General features: G+C 38.5%; 1 protein-coding gene across 4 annotated transcripts in view; it reads right to left on the minus strand.

Moving 5' to 3' along the window:
- Positions 1–8,712: 8,712 nt before the first annotated feature.
- Positions 8,713–21,138, minus strand: part of LOC129925029 (calmodulin-beta-like) — a 138,978-nt gene continuing 126,552 nt past the window's right edge. For all 4 annotated transcript variants that reach the window (XM_056023064.1, XM_056023063.1, XM_056023060.1 and 1 more), the window contains 3 exons: positions 13,355–13,498; positions 12,330–12,569; positions 8,713–9,187 (listed from right to left, as the gene is read on the minus strand). In XM_056023064.1, the coding sequence (XP_055879039.1) occupies positions 9,114–9,187; positions 12,330–12,569; positions 13,355–13,498 (458 nt within the window). In that variant the 3' untranslated portion in view covers positions 8,713–9,113. The remainder of the gene's footprint in view (positions 9,188–12,329; positions 12,570–13,354; positions 13,499–21,138) is intronic.

Consider the following 21,138-nt stretch of genomic DNA (forward strand, 5'->3'; position numbering starts at 1 on the left):
TTATGGAAAGACAAAATACAGAGTTTGTTTCCGTTAGTAAGTTTCCCTTTCAGACCATGCGGTTTATATGGCAGATGATGTAAAGGTAATTTATTTCGTTTAACTAGGGTGTCATGTGGCCAGCACAACGACCAACATTTCCCAAACTGATGTCAGGTACCCACCAGAGCTGGGTGGATTCATGGGCGCCATAAGGATCCCGAAATGATAAAATTACAGTATTCACCAGGATTGGAACCCGGACCCGGGTTCGGAAGCCAAGCGCCTTACCACTCAGCCACCGTGCCTCTTGTTCCCTTGTGTCCCATTTAATAACGTACGCTAATCAAAAGCGACACATTGTAAGCATAGAGCTCGTAGTTTATCAAAAATAATAAGATAAAAAATAATACATGGAAATGATTTCAATACTGGCTGAAATAGGGCATACAAATAGCAGTCTTAATAATAATCTTAAAAACAGTTAATCAAACCAAAGTCAATCTGCCCCAGCACACACCGCTGTACGTTTAACAATTAAAAATGGTCTTCAATAGTAACATTTCTGTTCACTTCGAGGCCACTATAGGGAGTCGCGGTGGCTTAGCGGTAAAGCGCTTGGGACCGGGGTTCGAATCCTGGTGAAGACTGGGATTTTTAATTTCGGGATACCCAGCTCTAATGGGTACCTGACATTAGTTGGGGAAAAGTAAAGACGGTTGGTCGTTGTGCTGGCCAAATGACACCCTCGTTAACCGTAGGCCTCAGAAACAGATGATCTTTACATCATCTGCCCTATAGACCACAAGGTTACTATAAGCAATATATATACTATATATTACTCATGCACTGAGGCACGTCTATAAATAGCAAAGATTTTGGTGTATTCAGTGAACAGAATATTGACTCCCTAGTGCTGTCTTTATATATATTGTGATATGCAAGCATTACAGTTTATACCATATACAATTCAGCCCCAATCTGTCCATTAAAAAAATATTTTTTTTTCTAAAGGTTTTGACTTTTTCATGATAGGTCAGACCCCGACGTGCTTTTCCCAAATAAATTAAAGGAGTGGTGTGCGAAACGCTTAACAAAAAAAAACGCACCACAAATGCAAAGATTAGAAACAGGATTAATTCAATAATTGGACCCCACTGTCAAAAAAAACAAAAAACCCAAAAAACTCTATGACAATATCACAATGTCCACAGGGCTCGCAAAGACATTCCTTCAGGGAACAGAACCTGGAAAAAGAAGAATAGACAGACAGAGAAAGTGATGGGAAGAAAAACATAAAAGATTGGACGGTTCTGTCTTTTAAAGAGATTCTATCCAAGGCAAAAGACAGACAGCAATGGAGAAAAACAGTCAGCAGATCTTGTGTGGTGCCCCAACGGTTCAACAGACTAAGGGATAAGCGGAGTGAAAAGCGAGACGCGCCGAGTGGCATTCATCGTACGTCTACATTTGGTCACATAGACATTCACATTCATCCATACCTACATCCACATTTGGTCACATAGACATTCACATTCATCCATACATACATCCACATTTGGTCACATAGACATTCACATTCATCCATACCTACATCCACATTTGGTCACATAGACATTCACATTCATCCATACCTACATCCACATTTGGTCACATAGACATTCACATTCATCCATACCTACATCCACATTTGGTCACATAGACATTCACATTCATCCATACCTACATCCACATTTGGTCACATAGACATTCACATTCATCCATACCTACATCCACATTTGGTCACATAGACATTCACATTCATCCATACATACATCCACATTTGGTCACATAGACATTCACATTCATCCATACATACATCCACATTTGGTCACATAGACATTCACATTCATCCATACCTACATCCACATTTGGTCACATAGACATTCACATTCATCCATACCTATATCCACATTTGGTCACATAGACATTCACATTCATCCATACATGCATCCACATTTGGTCACATAGACATTCACATTCATCCATACATACATCCACATTTGGTCACATAGACATTCACATTCATCCATACCTACATCCACATTTGGTCACATAGACATTCACATTAATCCATACCTACATCCACATTTGGTCACATAGACATTCACATTCATCCATACCTACATCCACATTTGGTCACATAGACATTCACATTCATCCATACCTACATCCACATTTGGTCACATAGACATTCACATTCATCCATACCTACATCCACATTTGGTCACATAGACATTCACATTCATCCATACCTACATCCACATTTGGTCACATAGACATTCACATTCATCCATACATACATCCACATTTGGTCACATAGACATTCACATTCATCCATACCTACATCCACATTTGGTCACATAGACATTCACATTCATCCATACCTACATCCACATTTGGTCACATAGACATTCACATTCATCCATACATGCATCCACATTTGGTCACATAGACATTCACATTCATCCATACATACATCCACATTTGGTCACATAGACATTCACATTCATCCATACCTACATCCACATTTGGTCACATAGACATTCACATTCATCCATACCTACATCCACATTTGGTCACATAGACATTCACATTCATCCATACATGCATCCACATTTGGTCACATAGACATTCACATTCATCCATACATACATCCACATTTGGTCACATAGACATTCACATTCATCCATACATACATCCACATTTGGTCACATAGACATTCACATTCATCCATACCTACATCCACATTTGGTCACATAGACATTCACATTCATCCATACATACATCCACATTTGGTCACATAGACATTCACATTCATCCATACCTACATTCACATTTGGTCACATAGACATTCACATTCATCCATACCTACATCCACATTTGGTCACATAGACATTCATCCATACCTAAATCCACATTTGGTCACATAGACATTCACATTCATCCATACCTACATCCACATTTGGTCACATAGACATTCACATTCATCCATACCTACATCCACATTTGGTCACATAGACATTCACATTCATCCATACCTACATCCACATTTGGTCACATAGACATTCACATTCATCCATACCTACATCCACATTTGGTCACATAGACATTCACATTCATCCATACATACATCCACATTTGGTCACATAGACATTCACATTCATCCATACCTACATCCACATTTGGTCACATAGACATTCACATTCATCCATACATACATCCACATTTGGTCACATAGACATTCACATTCATCCATACATACATCCACATTTGGTCACATAGACATTCACATTCATCCATACATACATCCACATTTGGTCACATTGACATTCACATTCATCCATACATACATCCACATTTGGTCACATTGACATTCACATTCATCCATACATACATCCACATTTGGTCACATAGACATTCACATTCATCCATACATACATCCACATTTTGTCACATAGACATTCACATTCATCCATACATACATCCACATTTCCTTATACAGACACCAACAACATCAACCATAGTTTATATTTCTGTCGATACACAGAAAGCAAAAAAAAAAAAAAAAATTAAAAAATTAATAATAATAAATACCCCAAAACGCATACACAAACAAAATACAAATATAAAAAACACACACACGCACAGTTTCAACAAGAATAAAACTCAGATTCTGTGTCTGTATTTTAAAAAAGTGTTTAATCATGAAAATCTTTTTTTTAATATGTGAGAGTAAAAATCGAAGAAAGAAATACAATAATAATTTACAAGCGAACATATTTCCAATATTGACCAATGTACACATTGCGAACACAACAACGTCGAAGTCACATCTACATTTGTAGGAGCATATAATCCAATGTCCCGAAAAGCACACAAATATCTATTGCGTCATCGTTTCATTTTTACCAGTCAATATTTCCACGTTAGTGTGTTTGGGTACTCTCAATCAATTCAACTTCCATCTTGCGCTTTAAAAGTAGTTCTATTTAATTTACTAGTAAACTTAAAACGACTGGTGTTCTAATCACTTGTGGATCCAGTGACTGGGAGGGGGGGGGGGCGGGCGATGGCCTCCTACTCGACCAACCCCCATGCAGGAGGGAAGGATTTTTTTAATTTAGAGAAATCACATTTGTGTATAGTTTTGTTCCCTATCTAAATAATATTTACTTATTATTTATATAATAACAAATCTTTATATTCCCCCCCGCCCCCTTTTTTTTTCTAGTTTCTTGGCCGATTCTGTAGGGTGGGATGGGGGCGGAAGATTGTATCTATACTCCGCCACTAGACCCTGACCTTTTTGCGTGGGTGGTACTGTTTAAATTTTGTTAAGAAATCACAGTTTGTGAATAACAAAAATATTCATATATCTGTATAATAATAAGGCTTGTCTTCTAGATCTATTGGGTTTCATATGTTTTCGTGGCCCGCGGTTAACGAGGGTGTCATATGGCCAGCACAACGACAGCAGCCTTTACTTTCCCCAACTAATGTCAGGTACCCATTAGAGATGGGTGGACTCAGAGGCACCCTAAAGATTCTGAAGGTAAAAATTACCAGGATTCGAACCCGGGACCCCAAGTTCGGAAGCCGATCGATTTACCATTCAGCCACCGCACTTCCTAATCATTAGTAATAATTTAATAAATATAAAATAGAGTGAGGATCCTAAACTGATTCATCGTTTTCATTCTACCGCCTTATCTCCCTTTCTAGTGGTTAAAGTCCTGGGAGGAATCCGACAGAGCCTGTGCTGTATGGCAGCGACGATCTGTTGGAGGTTGAGGAGGTCAGACCAAGCAATCATTGGGCAGTGTTGGACGGAGCACTGACCTGTTGATGCATACCTTGCCCGGTTCCGTCCGAACTACGACTCCCCGATGCTGTAAATGTAAACAAGTGCGCCGGAGCAGTGTCGCATATTTTGCAGGAGTGTCCCCAGATCATGCAGTTAAGGGGGGACGTGTCTGAGCAATCACTCGATTGGTATGGAGGCTACTAGGTATTGAGCCGTACTACCCAGTTTCTTGCCATACCACTGCGGGAGTATTGGCCCTTCTTGCTCTGTATCCTTTCGGAGCTCATCTCAGGATGCGGTAGTGGTTCTAACCCCACATCTCGGAGCTCATCTCAGGATGCGGTAGTGGTTCTAACCCCACATCTCGGAGCTCATCTCAGGATGCGCTAGTGGCTCTAACCACATATCTCGGAACTCATCTCAGGATGCGCTAGTGGTTCTAATCACACATCGTTAGCTTCTTTTCATTGGGTATTTTAATATGACCCTGTACTTAGAGTTCATCTACTAGCAGTCTAATTGTCTTTTGGAAGTAAGGTCGGCCCTCTTGGTGTAGAATGTAGAGCCTTAGTCTAAATTTCAAGATAAAATCTACAGTCTTTCGAGTATATTTAGTAACACATATTTAATTTCATTGACATTAACATAAGCTAACAGAAATAAAGAGAGACACAGAAGCACTTAGATTGCGCGAGGTTAGAGGCGGAATATCTATAAAAATCTGAGCTTAAGTTTTTGTTATGTTATGTTGTTATTAATGTAAAAAAAACTCAAAGCTGAAACATTTACTTCTTGAATGTTTATGCTTTAACTCTTTCTCTCCTAACTGACGATACCAGCGTTGATTCCACCAGAATGTGGTAAATAATTACGGAGAGAAAGAGTTAAGGATTTTACATAAATCAATTACACTCTTATCATGCCTACTGCTATACACAGTCATTTTTTTTTAAAATTAATATATTTTAATAACCAGCATTTTTTTTTTCAATTCATTATGCAATGAAATTAATGAGATCCCAATAATAACGTGGAAATTTAGTTAAATATATATTTTAAATAATACGTTTTTGTTTTGGTAAATTAATGTTTGCATATTTATATTACAACCACTCGCATCATCACATTAAACTAGCCGCTAGGTTGTGAACTGAACAAAGATTGTTTGACTTTTAAGACATTATGATTTCCTATAAATGATAATACTATTGAGATACATCGGGCCGCGTGACTTAATACAATTACACATATTTTATGAATCAAAAACATTGTTTAATGAAAGAGTCAGTACACTGATGACTACAAAGTAAATTAAATGGTAAAACTAAAATGTTCGCTTAAAAAAAAGCGATATTTCAATCTAAATGAAATTCAAATGGAAGTGACTATCCAGGTTGATCAATAACACCCATGTAATTGTTTCTAATCACATCTAGTAAGTATGTCGATTCTTCAAAATAGAAGACACAGAAGTATTCCTACCACTGATCTCAAGGTATCTCACAGTATAATCAGCGTGCATCAAGTTTATACTCCATTGATCAGCCAGGACTGGGGGTCTCATGGGTGGACTTCAATAGGTGCATCAAATGGTCAGCCAGGACTGGGGGTCCCATGGGTGGACCTCAATAGGTGCATCAAATTGTCAACCAGGACTGGGGGTCCCATGGGATGGACTTCAATAGGTGCATCAAATGGTCAGCCAGGTCTGGGGGTCCCATGGGATGGACTTCAATAGGTGCATCAAATGGTCAGCCAGGACTGAGGGTCCCATGGGATGGACTTCAATAGGTGCATCAAATGGTCAGCCAGGACTGGGGGTCCCATGGGATGGACTTCAATAGGTGCATCAAGTTTATACTCAAATGATTAGCCAGGACAGAGAGTCCCACGGGATGAACTCAATGGGTGCATCAAATGGTCAGCCAGGACTGAGGGTCCCATGGGATTTCTTCAATAGGTGCATCAAATGGTCAGCCAGGACTGGGGGTCCCATGGGATGGACTTCAATAGGTGCATCAAGTTTATACTCAAATGATTAGCCAGGACAGAGAGTCCCGCAGCGGGTGCATCAAATGGTCAGCCAGGACTGAGGGTCCTACGGGATGGACTTCAGTATTTGTGGAATTCAGTACTGAACCAAAGGGACGAAGTTTGATGAGTTAGAACTGGTATTACATTCAAGCCAAAAAAAAAATAAATTGTTCACTTCTCTTCAAATGTCCCACACTTTTAGTTGTAAAATTGGGCACGTAATTCTTTCACGTCTGAAAATCTAACATATTTTTGATATTATTAATCTTATTTAAGAAATCCTATACTGTTTAATTCAATAAGAATTTGGTCCCATCAACGTTGTCATGGCAACTAGATCTAAATATATCCAGTTTGTCATGGTAAAGAACGTGTATATATATATATATATTATGAACATTTTTGCAATATAAAGACACAATAAAAAAAGCTTTCGGGAAACATATATATATAGTAAACAGGGATAGAATTGTATATTAAATGTAATATATAAATATAAATTTGGGATAAATGTTTAAAAATATTTTTAAAAATCTTTGAAAAAGTTATGTACATGAAGATTTAAAAAAGTGATGAAAAGTTGAATTGTTTGATGCTATGACTTATTTGAAGTCTGATGTAATGAGCTATTTGATGTCTGATGTAATGAGCTATTTGATGTCTGATGTAATGAGCTATTTGATGTCTGATGTAATGAGTTATTTGAAGTCTGATGTAATGAGCTATTTGATGTCTGATGTAATGAGCTATTTGAAGTCTGATGTAATGAGCTATTTGATGTCTGATGTAATGAGCTATTTGATGTCTGATGTAATGAGTTATTTGAAGTCTGATGTAATGAGCTATTTGAAGTCTGATGTAATGAGCTATTTGATGTCTGATGTAATGAGCTATTTGATGTCTGATGTAATGAGTTATTTGAAGTCTGATGTAATGAGCTATTTGATGTCTGATGTAATGAGTTATTTGAAGTTTGATGTAATGAGCTATTTGAAGACTGATGCAATGAGCTATTTGATGTCTGACGCAATGAGTCAGTTCTTTGATGCCTGATGCAATTGATGTCTGATGTAATGAGTTATTTGAAGTCTGATGTAATGAGTTATTTGAAGTCTGATGTAATGAGTTATTTGAAGTCTGATGTAATGAGTTATTTGATATCTGATGCAATGAGCTATTTGATGTCTGACGCAATGAGTTATTTGATATCTGATGCAATGAGCTATTTGAAGTCTGATGCAATGAGCTATTTGAAGTCTGATGCAATGAGCTGTGTGATGTCTACCTAAAATAATGTTAAAATGATTGTTTGTTAGCTGAACTGTTGATGAAGGTGCACTATTGTTTGGCGGTAGTCACAAGGCCAGAAGGAAGTAGAAATCAATGTTAAAACTGAAGCGCTAGACACACGTGTAAACATAATTTAAAATAGATTGTTGGTGGTTCTCTTAGATGACTACGCTGGCCCCGATGTCATGGTGGAGATGATATTTCAGGATCCCACGTCTCTGATCAATATGTCAGTGGGTAGGTGATCCTTCAGGATCCCACATCTCTGATCAATATGTCAGTGGGTAGGTGATCCTTCAGGATCCCAAGTCTCTGATCAATATGTCAGTGGGTAGGTGATCCTTCAGGATCCCAAGTCTCTGATCAATATGTCAGTGGGTAGGTGATCCTTCAGGATCCCACATCTCTGATCAATATGTCAGTGGGTAGATGATCCTTCGGGATCCCAAGTCTCTGAACAGCTTGCTGTGAGTCATTGGAATGACCTTTTTTAAAAATTGTTAACTGTCTAATTAAACACACTGAAAGACACTAACAGCCGAAATAAAAATACCCCGACCCCCCCCCCCCCACAATATAAGATTAATGACATGGATGTAGAATGTCTGTCGTTCATTTAAAAAAAAATGAAAAGACTCCAATTTGTGTCCAGCCTGCTTTTTTTTTTTTTTTTTAACTTTGAGATAATATGATAGTTTTATAACATCGAAATTTACGGATTATTGCTTTAAAAATCAAGGGGTTGATAACTTTAACTCATTTAAAGAGAAATACGGATACCGTTAAAAGAACCCCAAGAATCTCTCTCTATATTACTGCCCTTACAGTTATAACTAAAACAATAAAAAGCGGTTACTCCCTTTAGAGAGTAGCATCTTAAGTCAGAAGGAATTGTTTTACAAAGAAAACATTGTAAAAGTTACAAAGATACTGGAAAAAAGTGCCTAGAATGTACAAAGGCGGACTACAGTGGGTTAACTTTACTGGCGTCCTGGTGACTTGTGTGGTGGTCATCTGAGGTCATCATTCGAATGAATTCTGGGAAGAAGAAAGGAAATAAAGTATTAGTGTTGTTTTCTTTTTAATCATTGGTTAAGTGGTAAAGCGCTTGGTTTACGAACTGAAGGATCTATTGTTCGAATCTCAGTGAAGATTGGTATTGTGAAATCCATATTTTAAGGTCACCCCAAACTGACATCCGTAAGGGCGGTTGCTGATTGGCCTCGCCTTACGACACCCTCGTTAATCGTCAACCATAGAAACAGTAGAGCTTTACATTGTCCGCCATACAAATCTCGAAAGGTCTAAGAAAAAAATACACTGACACTTTTCTAATATCTTTGAGGTACAGAGAAAGCTACAGGGTCGCCCAGTATGGATATAACAAAAACATCAACTATACGAAGTCTTTTAGATTATGTCTATTTGTTATTAAAAAGCTTTATCTGTCCGCCTGGTAAAAACTTTGTGTACATGTTATTTCTCCCACACCCAATCTCGGATCAAGCTGAAATTTTGCACAATTATTTATTTTATCTGACAACACAAGAATAAAAAATAAATAACCTATTAGAATTTCAAACAAGGAAAAGAAATTGTACTTGTCTGCAGTGGAGGTATAAGCTAAATTAGTCCCCTTTACAGGACGTCGTCTGAGTCTTAGTGAACATAAATATGAAAACTAGGACGAGACTATAGAAGCAATTAATAACTACTCGTCGACCCGCGGCGTAGCATACGCGCTATTTTGCAGGGCTAGTCTTAGGCCACTGCAACCTATGCGACCTCATTTTCATAGGACCCGCTCTAATTCTAGGTGTAAATTATTAAATTAAACTATTTTATAACTTATAACAGATTTCCCGAGGCCTCCTGATTTACCAGGAGCTCCTAGAAATCTCATGAAATTGCAAAATATACGAAAAAGTCCTAGAAATCTCCGAAAATTATTAAAATCTTTTGAAAACTCATACAAATCTCATGAAATATATAGACGAAAATTTTCATTTTGGGGTGTCATCCACTATGGAAAACGCCAATAAAAAAACGGCACTATGCAGTACCCGTAATTGTAGAATCTGGTAAATGAGGCTTATCGCACCTCAAACTGATGAAGAATTAATTGAGGTTAACTATTCTCGTAGATAGATAGAAATATGGTAAATCTTGCTAATGAGCGTGATCTATGTAGGAAATAGAATTTTTATGATATACTGTATGACTTCGCTACACGCAAGGCTCGTAAAGTAATTCTGTACGTAGTAAAGAATGAATAAAATGCCAAGACGATTTTATTTTCTTTTTCTATTTTCTAACCCAAACTTGGCCCCGGCGAAATCCGTTTGGCATAGGGCCCCACAATGGTTAAGTCCGGCCCTGCTATTTAGTGACGGGTGAATACACAGTATACACAGTTCTCCCCCACCCCCTCCTTTTTTTTTCTCTTAGTCCTACTTGCATAATTAAAAGAGTGATCTTTCCATGACTTCTTGGTGGTGTCCAGACAGTTGAGCCATGAAGAGAACTATATATACAGAGAGATGTTTTTAAGCTCTCCAATAGCAGAGTGGTTACAGTGCTGGCCAGAGAAGGCTTGAGCCATGAGTAAGAATTTAGGTCGTTTTCCTTTTTTTTTTTGTTTGAATAATAATCATTTTTATTGTTGGTCAAGATCTGTTACAAATTTAATTACATGATTGATCCAAACTAATTGATACAACTATGCATAATATAAGTTTTGTCTTTGTATATATATATATATATATTATATACATATATGCAGGGCCTTTTTGTGACGGTACGCACCGGTACGGCGTACCGACACGTTTTTGAAAAAAATATTACTTTTCTTGTATTTTAACGTATATTATTAATTTTTAGTAGTTAAAAGTTAGGTAATCAACTACTGTGTACGGGCACCTATTTATTTTTACAAAAGACAGTACACTGTGTATGTATTATTCTTTTTTAAAAAATATTAATGGCTACTCCGTTCTACTTCGAGTTTGAATATATCTGAATATATTTGACGTTTTCTTCCTAATGTTTCATACATCACACGCCACGCCAAGTATCCAGCACTCCAGACTCTCATCTGCATAGAATATTTTATGGATGGTCATCCACCTGACTAAACTGGTCACTTGACTTCTGGTGAGTAAACTGCTAGTACTTTACCAATTTTATCAATCTGTGGTGGGTATATACTACAAAATCGAGTGATGTTCATCTGTAATTATACGATTATTAAGAGCGCTTTGTAGTAAGTTTGAGTTTGTTACTGTTGATTTGTTCAACTCCCCCCCCCCCCCAGCTAAGTGTGTGTGTCTATTGTTTGGTGTAATGAACAAATTGTAAGACAAATTTCCATACGGACAATAAAGATTATTAATATTATTATTATTATTATTATTATTATTATCGCCGTGTTTATGACTCGGAGCAAGTTTCACCGTGCAGTTACGCCCCTTGTTGTACACCTCTTTTTGTTCTATGGTGCAGCGTGGTGCGCATGCGGGCATGAACGCGCTGACGTCACAGGAGAATGAAGTCAGAGAGGTGCAGAAATCAATGCACGAAGGCCAGACTCTAGTATATTCATGGTTGTATTCTTGTTTTCTAAAGTGTTTCACATTTTAATTAATTTATTCACGTATTTTTTTCAAGAATGAATAATTCTGCTAAGTTTCAACTTGATCCGAGATTGGAAAATGATAGAAAGGCGTGTACCAGACAGACGGAAAGATTTTCTATAAGCTTTGTAAGAAAAGTATTCATACCACCACCAATACCTGCTTTCAAATAGCTTATTTCAGCATTTCTCACCTTGATACTGCAACCAAAGCATGTCTTCAAATAGCTTATTTTAGCATCTGTCACGTTGATACCGCTAACAATCGAGAACAATCTTTATAGAAGGCCTCAATACAGACCTGCAGCTTCAAAACATGCGAGCAGTTGAGACCAATAGCTTTTTGGCACGGCGAACAGATCTGTGATGTGGCAACGAGCTATTGATCTAAACTGCCCACAGTTTGTGACGTTGCAAGTCAGTGGTGAGGCCTTCTATAACCATTGGTCTCGCACCACTGCCTGCCTTAAAATAGCTTAAATCAGCATCTCTCACCTTGATACCGCCACCACTGTCTGCCTTAACAAAGCTTATATCAGCATCTCTCACCTTGATAGTTGATTCGCCCATCCCCGTCCATATCTGCCTCCCGGATCATGTCCTCCACTTCCTTGTCGCTCAGCTTCTCCCCAAGGTTCGTCATCACGTGTCGCAGCTCAGCAGCGTTGATGTAGCCGTCTCCGTTCTTGTCGAAGATCTTGAAGGCATCAGTGATCTCTTCCAGTTCGTGTTTCTCGGACTTCTTGGACATCATGGACAAAAACTCGTTAAACTCAATAGTTCCGTTCCCTGAAGATGGAACAGAATAATTCTGGGAATGTTGTGAAAAAAGAATTCTGGGAATGATGAGACAGAAGAATTCTGGGAATGCTGGGACAGAAGAATTCTGGGAATGCTGGGACAGAAGAATTCTGGGAATGCTGGGACATAAGAATTCTGAGTATGATGGGAAAGAAGAATTCTGGGAATGCTGTACAGAAGAATTCTGGGAATGCTGTAACAGTAAAATTCTGGGAATGATGTGAAAGGAATTCTGAGAATGATGTAACAGAAGAATTCTGACAATAATGTTTTCTCAATAGTCTTAATTATTCAATTACAATAATTCGCAGCTCAGTTGAAATTTACTTTATACTTTATATATATTTTAATTAAAAAAAACATTAATAAAATACCTTTTTAAAAATTTAACAAACCACCTTTCGTTTAACTTCGTTTTTTTTTTTACACCTTTTCGAGTTCTCCGTATTCCCACTTTTATTCTCTCATCCACTTCCTGTTTCACTTTTATTCTCTCATTCACTTCCTGTTTCACTTTTAGATGAATCCCTAACGCCAAGGGTGTTAATGTAAATTATTTCAGACGACAGGTCACAGCAACCAAGTTAAGAAATAATTGTAAAGATATTAATACTAGGAGGATTATTAACCAGAAATTCTCCAATAGTTTGTACTAAAACTTTTTAAAAAACTTTGCTTTATTTTTTTTTAATGTTTTGTGTGCAGACCGATGCCCCTTTCATGTTTAATTAGTCACATCCTCCCTCACAGTAATTGTCTAACCTTCAACTTACCATCTGCGTCTACTTCGTTGATCATATCTCTCAGCTCTGTTTCCGTGGGGTTCTGCCCCAAAGACCTGAGGACCGTCCCAAGCTCTTTAGCAGTAATCCGTCCGTCCCCATCTTTATCAAACATGTAGAAGGCTTCTCTGAACTCTGGGGACACACACACAATGGAGTCAATGTGCTGGACAGTTAGGACACACACACAATGGAGTCACTGTGCTGGACATTTAGGACACACACACAATGGAGTCAATGTAATGGACATTTAGGACACACACACAATGGAGTCAATGTGCTGGACATTTAGAACACACCCAAAGACACAATGGAGTCAATGTGTTGGACATTTAGGACACTCACACAATAGAGTCAATGTGCTGGACATTTAGGACACACACACAATGGAGTCAATGTGCTGGACATTTAGGACACACACACAATGGAGTCAATGTGCTGGACATTTAGAACACACCCAAAGACACAATGGAGTCAATGTGTTGGACATTTAGGACACTCACACAATAGAGTCAATGTGCTGGACATTTAGGACACACACACAATGGAGTCAATGTGTTGGACATTTAGGACACTCACACAATAGAGTCAATGTGCTGGACATTTAGGACACACACACAATGGAGTCAATGTGCTGGACATTTAGGACACTCACACAATAGAGTCAATGTGCTGGACATTTAGGACACCCACACAATGGAGTCAATGTGCTGGACATTTAGTACACATCCAAAGACACAATGGAGTTAATGTGCTGGACATTTAGGACACTCACACAATGGAGTCAATGTGCTGGTCATTTAGGACACACCCAAAGACACAATGGAGTCAATGTGCTGGTCATTTAGGACACACCCAAAGACACAATGGAGTCAATGTGCTGGATATTTAGGACACACCCAAAGACACAATGGAGTCAATGTGCTGGACATTTAGGACACACCCAAAGACACAATGGAGTCAATGTGCTGGACATTTAGGACACTCACACAATGGAGTCAATGTGCTGGACATTTAGGACACATACAAAGACACAGTGGAGTCAATGTGCTGGACATTTAGGACACACCCATAGATACAATGGAGTCAATGTGCTGGACATTTAGGACACTCACACAATGGAGTCAATGTGCTGGTCATTTAGGACACACCCAAAGACACAATGGAGCCAATGTGCTGGATATTTAGGACACACCCAAAGACACAATGGAGTCAATGTGCTGGACATTCAGGACACACCCAAAGACACAATGGAGTCAATGTGCTGGACATTCAGGACACACCCAAAGACACAATGGAGTCAATGTGCTGGACATTTAGGACACTCACACAATGGAGTCAATGTGCTGGACATTTAGGACACATCCAAAGACACAGTGGAGTCAATGTGCTGGACATTTAGGACACACCCATAGATACAATGGAGTCAATGTGCTGGACATTTAGGACACTCACACAATGGAGTCAATGTGCTGGTCATTTAGGACACACCCAAAGACACAATGGAGCCAATGTGCTGGATATTTAGGACACACACACCTGGAGTCTGGATTTCAAGGCCTATCACTAGAATTCTATATATTTGAGTAGATGTATAAATCCGCTTTATCATGAGTTATTTCGTGGGTAGGGGGAATCGAGGTGGGGTAAAAAAATGTTCCGTTTTTGTTTAAATCTATCACTCATAAATTATCCAGAGCAAAATAATCGCTTTAACTAAATAGTCACTAACTTCTTTTTACAAGTAATCTTAATATTTCATTAGTTTTAATTGTTTTGTTAATTTAAAAAAAAAAATTGTTATAAAAATTATTTGTTTAACGTGGAGCCTTTTCAATGGAAGATTAATTTTTTTTCTTAATTCTCTTTTTCTTGATTAAAAGGAAGATCAGCTTTCTGATATCCATATGGGCAATGTGACTGACCAACGGTTTGTGAGGGCATGAAATCTTTATACCTTTGCGCTTGAAATGATCCACCTCAGGGCATTTAACATCCACTGGTCAACGCTCCTGATGTAAAAAATCATTTTAATATGTTGTCTGTCCAACCTGAGCTGTCACCCAGGAGCTCGGAAGGGGGGGGGGAGGGGAAATCCCCAGAGGTTGATATTTTTAGCTTCGATGAAGTGTCCAGAAGATGTTTACGATTCATTACGCGGACAAATGATAAATTCCTTTCTAAGATGGACTTTGTCAGGGCAGTGTGGGGGAATGGCTGACAGGAATTAGATGGGCCCAAGATAAAGTAGAGGACGGGAGAAGAAATATTCGTTGTGTCCTGTTGCTTTAAATAGATGACAACTCAAAGGGAGGCTACTCTACACAAAACAAGCAAAATATTGTTGTTTTTTTTAAATACCTTTTGAAAAAAAATGAAAAAGGCTTATCTAATGAGAAGAACTCCACATTTAAAGCCACATGTCTCAATGCTGTAAGATTTATTTCCCTTATTCTATGTTAGACATCATTAATTAATTAATTTCCACAATTTGATTAAATAGTTGGTTAAATTTTTCAAAAATTGGTTAATGTTTTATTGTAGGACAATGGATAATTAAACTAAATTTCAACATAATCCAAGACCTGCTAACTATTGTAAAAAAACGCAAACTTAAAATATACGACCATATTTCAAGATCCACGGGGCTCGCAAAGACCTTCCTTCAGGGAACAGTACCAGGAAAAAGAAGAGGAGGCAGACAGAGAAAGCGATGGGAGGACAACATAAAAAAAATGGACGGGCCTACCATTGATAGATGTTTTAAACAAGGCAAAAGACAGGGAGGAATGGAGAAAGACGGTCGACAAATCTTGCCTGGTGCCCCAACGGTCCAACAGACTAAGGAATAGGTAAAGGTAAATCCAAGAATAGGGGTGGGAGAAAAAACGTGTTCAAAATATGGACCAGAGTTAATAAAAGCTTTGTAATAAACGTAACTCTTTTGTCCTCCAGAAAGAAAAATGTAAATGACCTTGACACTCTGGTCTAATTGTTGGAACAACTTTGCATAAAATGAAAATAGAATGACCACGTGTTTTCGGGTCACGATGGGTCAGCCAGTTAAAAAGGTCAGAACGAACGACATCATTCTTGCAATTTATATAGATAGCTTGCACAGTCTTGCACAGTTGCACAGTCTCAACGGTCTCAACCTTTTTAGCTCCGAGACCCCCTAATACAATTTTTCACAAGGAGGCGACTCCCAACAGTAAATTTTTTCTGGTCATAGGTCTAGGTAAATGTGATTTAGCTAATGATATAAAATGGTTTCAATTTAAAAAAAAAAACATGTATACTTTCAAACAAAGATGCTACATTCACTAAAAGTGACCTCAGTATCCTCTGGCAGTATGTCCTTTATTTGTCACAGCCTCTTTACTTATTTTTTTTTCATTGAAGCTTGACGATCGTTTCATAATTATTTTTTTGGGTAATAATGTAATTTGAGTTATGTTCTATTCTTTTACCATAACTAATGTAAATCTATATCCACTATGGTACAAATACGTTTGTTACAACACATTAAGTAGAAAAAATAAATTCCGATAAAAAATCCCCCCCCCCCATTTTCCAATGGTTCTTAAGCGACCCCTGGCAAATGGTCATTCGAACCCCATAGGGGTCGCGACTCACAGGATGAGAACCCCTGCTATATACTATGTTGCCTAAGGGTACATTGTTCTACCAAGTACTTCCTCTTGTGCTGTATTCTATTTTAACCAACAAATCAGACACATTTATTATATCACCTCATTTTTTGTTTATAACATCAAGATAAATAAAATCATGATGAAAATATAAATATCATGGCTAACGCTTGGCTTCCGAGCTTGGGGTCCTGGGTTCCAATCTTGGTGAAGACTGGGATTTTGAATATTGGAATTTTTAGGGCGCCGCTGAGTCCAGCCAACTCTAATGGGTAACTGACTTTAGCTGGGGAAAGTATAGGCGGTTGGTCGTTATGCTGGCCACATGACACCCTGCTCGTTAACTGTTGGCCAAAGAAATACATGACCTTTGTATCATCTGCCTTAGAGATCGCAAGGTCTCAAAGGGGAACTTAATTTATTTCTAGTAAATCATATTTTTAAAACAAAATTTAATTAGACAAATTAAAAACTGTCACACCTGGAGACAGGGGCGGCCTTAGCACTGCGCGGGGCCCTGGGCGAGTGTCATGTGCGGGGCCTTGTGTGAGTGTCATGTGCGGGGCCCAGAGCCATAAGGGTAGACTATATATACCGTACCGCATCACGCTAACGTGATAATCCGTCATAAACGCTGTAACAATAACAATTCAGAATATCCGCCTTGAACGCTGTGGGCCTTATTTTTGTAACAAAACATAGAAAATTACGTAGGCACTGTTGGCCTACTATTGGCCGCGTGAAGTACAATATATACTGTATTGTAATAGTTCTGCATTTTAAAAAAATTCTTTGAACTAAAAAAAGTTTTTAAAAATACTCCCATGGCCGCACGCTGTCTAGGTACAGTAGCCGATTGGGAAAACAACAAACACATAGGCTGAAGCAAACAATTTCAAATCGTTTATTTCGTATATAGACATCGATGTCCAATTGGATTTTATTAGAACAATGTGTAGTGCTACCTCCTAAGGCCTCTCTAACGCCTGGATATAAAGCTATATGATTAGTGGATAAAATAATTAGGTAGACATGTCTTTACATCTTTGTAATTTGTTTCACAGAAAAATGGGGGGGGGGAAGTACACAGCTAAAGGACTTTAATAATATGTTTGGGGTTCTGAATAAACATACAATTATGGTACTGCATGATCGTGTAATAATTTAGTGGACTTTCCTTAAAATATGTCACAATCTATGTAAAGATGACATATAATAAACACTCAAGAGTATAATGGAGACGAATGACACGTTTTTTGGTGTCATTTTTCAGACATAGGTTGAGAGAACAAAATGTCATTTGCATAATAAATTTTCAATAAAAACATAAGCTGTTCTGAATAATAGCGTCCGAGAGAAAGGGAAATAACTGCCTTCATCCAAGAGCAAGGGAGATAATTATATTAGTGAGGCGCATAATAAACAAAATGTTTTGACCAGGAAAACGCTATCCACTGTGACGCACTCTACACGAGAAAGCACGCATAGATATCTGAATATTCTGCTGGCTAAATGAGTCGGTAAATCAGCTTGGCTTAACGACTATGTTAAATCTAGTCTCTGGCGACTATGTTATATCTAGTCTCTGGAGCACCGACAAGTGCCGATGACTGAATGATGCCATAGTCACGAGCTCGGCAAGAGTATTTAAATACAGAACTTTTTATTGTGTTAGGACGCCAGAAAAAAGTAGATAGAAAAATTACCATATGCCCTATGAGAATAGAGCGTAGTGTTTAATCAATACTCGGAGGGAGAAAAATTTTTAGTCAAGAAATAAACAAGATGAAAAGATTAGTTTCGTGATCAAGTATTGTAACGCTAATCGCACGAGGGTGGTCTAAGCATAGACCTTACTACAAGAACACTGAATTCGAGTTGTTGTTGTTTTTAACAAAGCCGTATAGAAAATAGTGCCTTTGCGCATTTTCTCGCGCATCATGCACTGCCGATGAAAAAAATTATAAACACAAAGAAGGATTATACGCCTCGACCGCTCGCGTGTTACTAGGAAACTTGTTTTGGCTCTTTTCAAACAGATTTGAACAAAACTCATCTGTTTTCAGACATGCTGCTCGTAATGCGAATTTCGTAGGAACCGTGCAATGGATGGAGTGCCTTGTTCGTGCGTTATGCGCACTGGGCTGTCGTTCGGATGGTCTTAAAGGTCCCGGTTTCGTATCCTGACAGCTGCCCGCCCCTGTCGTCCTGCGGGAGGTTTGGACTAGGATGATATTGTCTTCAAATCTGAAGGAGCATCCGATACATACGAGTAGCCAATTACTCCCATTTGAGTTTGTAAATGAATTGTAAATATTAACAAATGCCATTCTTATATATTGCGAGGATAATTGGTCAACAAAATAAATCACAATGTTAGGGAAACTTTAGGCTCAATTAAATTAATTTCTGGGTTTCTGATGTTATTATGTACTATAAGCTAAAAACAAATTAACATAGACCAGGAGAAACTATATTTCATTATTAAACTTTTGTTTGAAGTATTTTTTGTGTGTGCCCAAAGTAGACATCTTTGTAATTTAACTCTTTCTCTCCTAACTGACGATACCAGCGTTGATTCCACCAGAATGTGGTAAATAATTACGGAGAGAAAGAGTTAAGGAATGGTTATAAATCGATTCATATTTACCGCACGCCAAGGGAGGTCGTTTTTGGCCCGCTTTAAAAGGACGGCTAAGAGACACATACACCCATAATGTTAATTTAGTTCAAAGAGATGTAAATGATAACAATGTGCATGATAATAAGATAAGATAAATTTATTGGCCCAAACAAATGGAAATTCCGTTTGACTGCAGTTGTCATCCTTAGCATTAGTACTATTCTCTGAGGCATTTTTGCAACTTGCTGGGGGGAAAGGCTGGGCGGAAAATTTGCGAGAGCTGGGCTGCCCACACGTCAACACGCGCCTCTCTTCCATACTGACCGGGTCGAAAGGGATGGCAAGCCATCGCAATTTGGGGTCAGGTGGCTGCATTAGTTTGCCAGAGAGCAGTAGTCTTACCATTGTCTCCCCGCCTACGGGGCTCCAGGACCGGATTTTCTGTTCGGGTTTACTCCCTTAGTCTTAGACCTTGAAGGGACACACACAAGGCAGTGCGACTATTGACCTAAAGCTAGGGGTTTGGTTTGTGGGCAGCAAGGCATGTCCGCACGCCGACGGGCCATGACTGCCTCACATCTTGGGGCCAAACCTCCTCCGAGACCCTTGCAGATTCACCTGAGGCTTTACAGCCTCAGTTTCCCTTTGACATCACGAGGAGGTACTGCATATGGGACCTGCTGTGGAGAGGCTATGTACTGGCAAGAGAGACTTACAAAATTGCTCCCCCTTTCACAGATGCTAGCCAGCGGTGGCAACAATTTCAGCTACCACACTAGACGCTTGACACAGCCTTTGGACTGACACCACGAGGAGGTACTGCATAGTACTTGCTGTGGAGAGGCTATGTACTGGCAAGAGAGACTTACAAAATTTCTCCCCCTTTCACAGATGCTAGTCAGCGGTGGCAACAATTTAAGCTACCACAATAGACGCTTGACACAGCTTTTGGACAGCAATTAGTACTATAACAATAACATTATAGATGCAAACACGAACAACGTTTATATATGTTGTTGTTGTCGTTTTGTTGTTGTTGTTGTCATTTTGTTGCTGTTGTTGTCATTACCAACACACTTTTCCCTCTCCTGGTTAATTCACTTGTAGTCTACAAATAGTGAAGTTGACTCAAAGCACAGTTCAAATAAATATACAAGTTTCACATACAAAGAGATGCAAAAGGGAGTTTGTGTTTCGCACAAACTTATGGGCGTCCCTTGAGGGCGGGTCAGTGGTACAGAAGATGCGGATTAACCAGAAATGCCTATTATTAAATTTAGTCTCAAGCAAAATGTATATCTGTGCATAGAGATTGCCTGCTTTGTTTTAAAACCAAGGCACACACTCTCATAGGCATTTTTTTAAACATTGAAAACATCATATTTGATATATACCACTTTGACTAAATGCAAAATGGTGTAATTAAAAAAAAATCTTTTAATTATGGAATTCATAAGTTAGAAAACATTTGCAAGAAAGCAATAAAAAAAAACACATGACAT

This window comes from Biomphalaria glabrata, chromosome 3 (genome assembly GCF_947242115.1).
Source record: "Biomphalaria glabrata chromosome 3, xgBioGlab47.1, whole genome shotgun sequence".
In the NCBI taxonomy this organism is placed as follows: Eukaryota; Metazoa; Mollusca; class Gastropoda; family Planorbidae; genus Biomphalaria; species Biomphalaria glabrata.